This window comes from Sinocyclocheilus anshuiensis, unplaced genomic scaffold (genome assembly GCF_001515605.1).
Source record: "Sinocyclocheilus anshuiensis isolate Anshui unplaced genomic scaffold, SAMN03320099.WGS_v1.1 scaffold1453, whole genome shotgun sequence".
Taxonomy (NCBI): Eukaryota; Metazoa; Chordata; class Actinopteri; order Cypriniformes; family Cyprinidae; genus Sinocyclocheilus; species Sinocyclocheilus anshuiensis.
In genome coordinates this window covers 398,393-406,959 of record NW_015549558.1, presented here as the reverse complement: position 1 = coordinate 406,959, position 8,567 = coordinate 398,393, and the positions used below count along the sequence as shown (strand labels likewise).

At 37.8% G+C, this 8,567-nt stretch overlaps 1 protein-coding gene across 2 annotated transcripts in view; it reads left to right on the top strand.

Moving 5' to 3' along the window:
* The window catches only part of LOC107657025 (myosin-7-like), a 16,690-nt gene extending 11,224 nt beyond the window's left edge, over positions 1 to 5,466 (top strand). For both annotated transcript variants that reach the window (XM_016445010.1, XM_016445011.1), the window contains 13 exons: positions 442 to 638; positions 710 to 893; positions 998 to 1,163; positions 1,298 to 1,422; positions 1,518 to 1,633; positions 1,713 to 1,905; positions 2,512 to 2,715; positions 2,796 to 2,921; positions 3,860 to 4,030; positions 4,127 to 4,231; positions 4,316 to 4,411; positions 4,602 to 4,739; positions 5,001 to 5,466. In XM_016445010.1, coding sequence (XP_016300496.1) covers positions 442 to 638; positions 710 to 893; positions 998 to 1,163; positions 1,298 to 1,422; positions 1,518 to 1,633; positions 1,713 to 1,905; positions 2,512 to 2,715; positions 2,796 to 2,921; positions 3,860 to 4,030; positions 4,127 to 4,231; positions 4,316 to 4,411; positions 4,602 to 4,739; positions 5,001 to 5,012 — 1,833 coding nt within the window. In that variant the 3' untranslated portion in view covers positions 5,013 to 5,466. The remainder of the gene's footprint in view (positions 1 to 441; positions 639 to 709; positions 894 to 997; positions 1,164 to 1,297; positions 1,423 to 1,517; positions 1,634 to 1,712; positions 1,906 to 2,511; positions 2,716 to 2,795; positions 2,922 to 3,859; positions 4,031 to 4,126; positions 4,232 to 4,315; positions 4,412 to 4,601; positions 4,740 to 5,000) is intronic.
* The last annotated feature ends 3,101 nt before the right edge of the window (positions 5,467 to 8,567 follow it).

Below are 8,567 nucleotides of genomic sequence, written 5' to 3'. Positions count from 1 at the left end.
TGGGGGGGGGGGGGTAAGAAATTAATACTTTGATTCTGCAAGGACAGAAGATTAAAAGTGACAATAAAGACTTTTACAAAGATTCTCACAATGTTTCTTGAGGACCAAATCAGCATATTAGAATGAATTCTGAAGGATCATATGACTGGAATTATGGCTGCTGAAAATTCAGCTTTGCCATTACAGGAATAAATTACATTTTAAAATATAATTAAATTAAAAACTGTTATTTTAAATTGTAATACTGTTTCACAATATTACTGTTTTACTGTATCTTTGATCAAATAAATGCACCTTTAACGAGCAAAAGAGACTTGCTTCAGGAATATTGAAAAAACCTTATTGACCCAAAACGTTTGAACGACAGTGTTTATATATTCAGTATATTCATCTCAAGAGCATCATATTTAATATTATACTGGGTTTGTGTTTATGTGCCAGGCAAAGAACAGTTTAGCTCATGCAGTACAGTCATCCAGGCATGATTGTGAACTTTTGAGAGAGCAGTTTGAGGAGGAGCAGGAGGCCAAATCCGAGTTGCAGCGTGCTCTGTCTAAAGCCAACGCTGAGATTGCACAGTGGAGGACAAAATATGAGACTGATGCCATTCAGAGGACCGATGAACTAGAGGACGCCAAGTAAGATCACTCACTCACTGATAAAACAGAATTGCTGCTTTATTTTATAAAACTGATTTATCTTCCTTCAGGAAGAAGCTGGTTGCACGGCTCCAAAGTTCTGAGGAGGCAGTGGAAGCCTCCAATGCCAAATGTGCCTCGCTGGAGAAGACCAAGCACCGTCTGCAGACTGAGATTGAGGACTTGATGGTTGATTTGGAACGCTCTAATGCTGTGGCTGTTGGACTGGACAAAAAGCAACGCAATTTTGATAAGGTCAGGATAAAAGTATTTTTAAATATTTAATTTAACCAGAAGTAGCAGATAGGCATTGTTCATAATTATGTTCTACTAACAACTATTATCATTATTATGTCCAGGTGCTCTCTGAATGGAGGCAGAAGTTTGAGGAGACACAGGCCGAGCTGGAAAGCTCTCAGAAAGAGTCCCGTAGTCTCAGCACAGAGCTCTTCAAGCTCAAAAACTCCTATGAAGAAGCCCTTGACCAGCTGGAGACAATCAAAAGGGAGAACAAGAACTTGCAGGGTACAAAGACTGTACATAGACTTCAGGACAGGGCATATCTGTGAAATTGCATAGATTCATAATAAGCAAGGGAGATTATATTTTGGTCCAGAATGATTTTCAAAATTAACCCAACCAATATGTTTGTTTTGTAGAGGAAATTGCTGACTTGACTGATCAGATTAGTCATGGCAACAAGACCATTCATGAGCTTGAACAGATGAAGAAGGTACTGGACCATGAGAAGAGCGGCTTCCAATCAGCACTGGAGGAGGCGGAGGTGATGAATATGACCTGAAATACCAGACAATGCTCACCTGCAGACTTTATATACTTGGGTAAAAGCTAATGTGCCTCTTACTCTGTGTGACACAGGGCACTCTGGAGCATGAGGAGAGTAAGACCTTACGCATCCAGCTGGAGCTCAGCCAAACAAGAACTGAAGTTGAAAAGAAACTCGCAGAGAAGGATGAAGAGATTGACAATCTCCGGTAAGAGAGAAAGACAAGAAAACATACTATTGAAATACCAGCATATAAATAAACCACATTAAGCTATTTATCAATGCAGTCGAAACCATCAGCGGATTCTGGACACCATGCAGACCACACTGGATGCTGAGATCAGGGCACGTAATGAGGCAGTCAGGGTTAAGAAAAAGATGGAGGGAGATATGAATGAGATGGAGATCCATCTGAACCATGCAAACAGACAAGCTGTGGAGTCTCAGAAAATGGTGCGCAACCTACAGCTTCAAGTTAAGGTGAGATAGAAGGACTGGTTGCATCAATATGCAGATTCAAAAAGATAATCAACTATATGGAAGAACTGAATACTAAACAACTGGAACTGGAAATAATCTTTGGGGATGCATGATATAGTGATACTATATTACAGAATTTTTTTTTAATTATCGGTATCCACTGATATTGAATATTTAATTATTCATGCTCATTTCCTCTAATTTTACATTTAGATTACTTTTGCTGTCATCTTCATCTAATGTTCATTTCAAGTTTGTCTTTAAAAAAAACATGAATAATTTAATAACACTTCAAATGTAATCTCTAGCAGATCTCAAAATTAATGTCCATTTTCATAATATACATCATAATGTTGTGATGACCAAATTCACTACTAGCATTTAAAATAACTGATTTTATTTTTTAATTATTTAGACAAATCACATACATTTTAACACCAGACTTAACAAGAAAATAATTACCAGCTTATCTGTATCTGCCAGAATTTTAATATCAATGCATGTCTATTGATTTGTATTACACACAGTAAAATTGTTATAGAAATAATCATTTCAATTTAGTATGTTAGTGCCTTTTTATCAACTGCAGTTGGTTTGTCTTCTCAGGACCTGCAATTAGAGTTAGATGAGTCTATACATCAGTGTGAGGACCTGAAGGAGCAGGTGACGGTCACAGAAAGAAGAAACACCCTGCTAACAGCAGAGTTGGAGGAGCTGCGTGGAGTGGTGGAGCAAACGGACCGTATGCGTAAAGTCGCTGAGCACGAGCTTCTGGAATCCACTGAGAGAGTGAACCTGCTGCACGCTCAGGTAAAACTCAAACATTAATGAAACAACTTAGCAATAATTAAACGTCACAATCAAACCTCTCAATCCATTGATCTGTACAGAACACGGTAGTGTTGAACCACAAGAAGAAGTTAGAGAGTGATCTGTCCACACTGTCCGGCGAGGTGGATGATGCTCTGCAGGAGTGTCGCAATGCCGAAGAGAAGGCAAAGAAGGCCATAACTGATGTGAGTTCCTACTGAAACAACAATAGAGTGCATTAGAGCCTGCCCACTTTTTCGGCGGTGTTGGTTGCAGAAGTTTTTTTGTTTTCATTCATTTTGAAAGTTTTTTTCCACTCTATTTAAAAAAAAAAAAAGGTCTTGCTAAGGCATTATAAGCCATGAACCAAGCCAGCCACCTAGAAGGTGAATCACAACATTACAAACTTTTAGTAAAAAAAAAAGGATTCGAAATTTGGATAAAAAGACAAACAAGACTGTGTACTTAACAGCTTTAATGAGGGAAAGAACTACAGCCCTGTGAAGCACTGCGAGTGACAATCAATTTAACAATGAAGTTAAATATAAAATTATGAATTTAAACTTAATTATATCTATAGAAACTGTATATTAATTGCAGTGTATATATATAGGTGCTTAACAGAGCTCTTTTGGCAAGATTTGCTAGCCGCAACTCAAATTCACACAAATTAAACACGTTTAACATAAATTCCGCTGTTAAACATGATTATTTTAAAATCAAGGTAAAATAACAAATGGCTTCAACAAAAGCATCAAGTAACTACATCAGGCCTCATAACAGGTTTGCCTTTAAATGTTTATAAGTTAGTGTTAAAAATCAGTTACCTTATGGAGAGAATAAGTTTTTACTTCTAAAACCCAACTGTTGCACTCTAATAAAGGTTACCTTAACATTCACATCAAATGACCAAGAGCTCCCATTAGTGGTTTTAACCAAAAGGAAACTACTCAAACAAACCATTTAGGACACCTTAGTAACCTCATAGCAACACCATACCAACCACCCGCAAAACTCTAGCATTATCACAGTGAGGTTTGCATGGGCTGAAAATGCATTCATCTATTCTTATCACAACAATGAAGTACAACACTGAAACTTTTTGATAATACTATAACTTTTAACCAAATGTATCCCTCATTAGGCAGCCATGATGGCAGAGGAACTGAAGAAGGAGCAGGACACCAGCAGCCACCTGGAGAGGATGAAGAGGAACATGGAGCAGAGCATCAAAGACCTGCAGATACGTCTGGATGAGGCTGAGCAGACTGCTCTCAAGGGAGGAAAGAAACAGATTCAGAAACTGGAAATTCGGGTAAGCAGAAAAACGTCTATTCCAGCTTTGGTAGAGACATGAATATAACACATTTTATGGATTAATCTGCATCTGTGGGACCATTTCAATCCTCAGGTGCGAGAGCTAGAGGGAGAGCTGGAGTGTGAGCAGAAGAAGAGTGGAGAAATTCAAAAAGGAATAAGAAAATATGAGAGGAGGATTAAAGAGCTGACTTACCAGGTATTACTCACAGGACAATGTGAAACAGCAGGAAAAACTGTATGTGTCATCTGCAGTGCATTTAAAAGGCCGTTCTGTCTGTAGACAGAGGAAGACAGGAAAACTCTCCTGAGGATGCAAGACCTGATTGACAAACTACAGGCAAAAGTAAAGAGCTTTAAGAGACAAGCCGAGGATGCAGTACGTATCTCCTGTTCATTTTGCGATATTAACCCAGTAAATACATTCTTTTAGTATATAATTGGGCCAAAATGGTGTTTGAACATAAAATACATCACGCGACCTGTTAAACAATATGGCGTTGTCCGTTCTAAAGCCCATTTTAAGGCACACAAATTTCAGCGCTCTGTATCTTACTGTTGTACGGCAGGAGGAGCAGGCCAACTGCAATATGTCTCGGTTCAAGAAGATCCAGCATGAGCTGGATGAAGCCGAGGAGAGGGTGGACATAGCCGAATCTCAGGTCAACAAGCTGCGGGTGCGCACCCGAGAGACTCACGTCGTCAAGGTAACATACAGTAAACTGATCTCAGATACTTAAATAGATCGATCACCCAAAAATGAGATTGCTGTCATCATTAACTCACCCTCTTTCTTCTGTGGAACACGTAAGAAGATATTTAGTCAAAAAAGAAAGTCATACAGGTTTGGAATGATGAGAATAAAAATGACACAAATTTCATTCTTGGGTGAACTAACCCTTTAAGTGTGAAAAAATTGAAATAAAAAATAAAAGTGAGTCATAACAAACATACATTTTTGTTCACAGATCGTGGAGTGAAGACTGACTTAAGCCAGATAACTTTTAAGAGTCATGTATCGTGTGACAAGTACCTTTCCTTTCTTTTTGTTCTTTGTAAAATGCTGCAAGGCACAGAGGTTTTGGAAATGTTTAATGCTTACTGAGGGTCAACGCTAACTGATTTTTCTTGTTGTGATTGAAGCCTTCAAAGACAAAATGCTGATTTTCAGATGTCAAATAGTAGTCTTTAAAAGTTTTTTTCAAGTGTTTGTGCATATGTCCTTCTTGGAAAGGTCTCAGGCTGCAGAGCTCATAATTTGCTGTGTTTTGGAAAATCACAGTTACAGTACAGCTGAAGAACAGCACAAGCAAACAGCTGCATGCCTGTACCTTTCTGTAACAGCTGATTTGGACCCACAGGGTATTTGAAAAGCTATTTGGACATGATAAATAAACAGCGCCTAAATGGAAATGCTTGCATCATCATGTCAAGTTGCACAGAAATTCATTTGGAATAAAAATGCTAAGAATGTGTTGCTCTTGTCTTTATGGTCCAGCACAACCTGTATCACCAAATAATATACCAAACCCGTGCTTCCAATTTCAACAAAGTGGGTTAATGGATCACTTTATGTTCCTTCTAGGGATGCAAAGTCATGAGGGTGAAAGCTGAGATAGTCACAGTTGGTCTCCTATAACTTTTTTGATAATGCTGATTTAAAATGGAAAGAAAAAAATATGTAAAATGTTAATATTATCTGGTAGCTGCAAAAGGTATGAGGAGCATTTATTTCTTTTTCCACGCCCTAGGAAGAAAAAAAAAACTTAAACCAGCCTTAGGTGATTTGCTGGTTTTAGCTCGTCCAGCAGGTCATCCAGCTTAACTCAACTAGTGTTTAGCTGGTCTCTCCCTTACCAGCTTACACGAGCCAATAACTCAATATCAGTAAAAAAAAAATAATACAGACAAGCCTAACCAGGGAGACTAGCTACAATCTGGTTAAACTGTTGTCGTCAGCAGGAAGACAACAAGACAGATTAGATACAATAAATTGTAATTATAATTTAACTTAAAAAGTAAGTAAACTTGATGCAGGAAGATATATATATATATATATATAAATATTTACATATAAGCTTGCATACATGTAATATTTCTGACATTTAGCAGGCCTAGGTTGCTTTGTTGCTTTCAATGTATATATCCATCTTAATATTACTTTGTACTAATGAATAATCTAATAAATGTAATTAATTGAATGTAACAGAAAAAAAGTACCTCACCTCAAAAAACGCGCCATTTCGACCACAGACCCTGAGCGATATGTGCGCAGCGCACTGTTGTGTTGCCAACCTAACTCAGCAGGCAACCGGAGGAGGAGAAGAAAAGAGTCCAAAATAATTAACCATGGTTTTACCACAAATAAAACCAAAAAACATGGTTATTATAGTTAAAGCATGGTAACCACAAATTAACCATGGTGTACAATAGTTAAACCATGGTAACCACAAAAATTAACCATGGTTTTACCACAAATAAAACCAAAAACATGGTTACAATAGTTAAACCATGGTAACCACAAAAATTAACCATGGTTTTACCACAAATAAAACCAAAAAACATGGTTATTATAGTTAAAGCATGGTAACCACAAATTAACCATGGTTTTGCTACTCTAATCATAGTTTAAAAATGGTATTTGTAGTAAAACTGGTTATACAAATGGTAATCAATACACCAAAAAAAAAAAAAATACATGTTTGCTACACTTTTACTACGATAAAACCATGGTTTATTTTATTAACCATGGTTTAGCGACACTGCCTCTCTGGTATGGGCCGTTGTTTTTGAATTATGAAGAAAGAACAACTTGCTTAAAACCAGTTAAACTCTGCGGACCCGGATACGTTTTTCATTTCCTCCATTGTATGTGTGCAGGGTAAACATTTGAATTTGAGTATGTTAAATTTAGGCGAAAATACCAAAAAACGCGCCGAGCTTAAGTGGTTTTAATTGTGTTGATCAGCGTAGAAAACAAAAAGTGTAGATTACATGAAATATGAAGCCAAATCTTGCTGCAAAATCATATCTTTTAAATAATCACATTCTTTTACAAAAATAATCGCAAAGTTTAAATCTTAAACCTGGCTCTAAATCCCTGCAGTACCATGAAAGACCTGATTTTAACTGATTACTTCGTCTACTGCTGTAGCGATACAGACAGAAACATGCTTGTGATAAAACGTCTTTATTTTCTTTTGATGCTTCTGTGTCACTCTGTGAGTACGGGGCTGAAAAGTTAAATTTTTAGGTCAAGTGAGAACTACATACATAATAACATAAATGTACAGGTAGTATGTAAACTAAGCCAATCACCAATATTAGACATTAGAATGTCCCTGAAATAGCCGTTTTGTTTGTTTGTTTGTTTTGCAGTAAGAGGCAGTGAGGCTCTTCCTGACTACTTCCAGGAGTTTGTCATTTCTGGATGTGTAAAACAAGCCAAACTTCATGGGGCGAGAGAGCTCAGCACTAGATAACAAGACAGCTGTAACTCTATGGACCAACTGAAAAACATCCAGACTCTTGTGCCACTGCAAACACAAACACACCTACAGTCGCATTACATATTCCCAAGAACATTCATTTCATATGTAATACTTTGAGCCAACACACATTCATGCTATTGAACACAAGCAGATCAATACCCTCGGCGCCATGAATACCCAGATACACTTGCACCCACACACACATACACCTATTCTGTAATGCATCTGAATGGACTAGGTCTGATAAACTTAGGCATGATGTAATTCTGATGTAAAGAGAGTCCTCTCAGTCTCTATAGTCAAAGCTCCAGGAAGTCTCTGTCCAGGTCCCTGTAACTAGGGATGTCAACGATCGATTAATTGTCAATAAGAAATGTAATCGATTATAGCTATCGATGGTCGATTAAGCAAGGTAGTTTTGGGGTGCGTGCGGCTCATGCGCAAAACACGTGCAGCAGAAGCGGCTGTGAGTGACTGTGACGAGGCTGGATCTTTTACGCAAATAATTCACAATGTACAAATTATGCTTTTAATGTGATCCAAACTTTAAAAATACATTAAAATAGAAACAATACAAAGTCCATCAACATGGAAAGCAATGGAAATCACCGTTTGTAAATGGTCAGAAAAGCGAATAATATCTTCAGCACGAGCGAGACATTTATATTGGATGTTGAGCTGCTGAGGAAAGCGAAAGTGAATACCGGTGCATGTGACATGCTGAAAAAACACATTTTAAAAAAATACATTAAAGGGTTAGTTCACCCAAAAATTTTAATTAGACTGGCTCCGGGGGGTGAAAAAGGCCTTCTGTAGTGAATCCATGCATTTTTGTAAGAAAAATATCCATATTTCAAACGTAATAAACACTTTTCTCTCACTTTAGGTATCTGTCATACGCGGAAGGCGTTCCGGCAGATGACGCAGCACGTATGCGCAGCGCGTGCGCCTCTGAGATATGCTAGTCTCGCGAGTTTGTTTACAGGATCAAAGGAAGCAAAGTTTCCTTACTTTAGCAAAGGAAAACCAGTCTCCTCTTGGTTT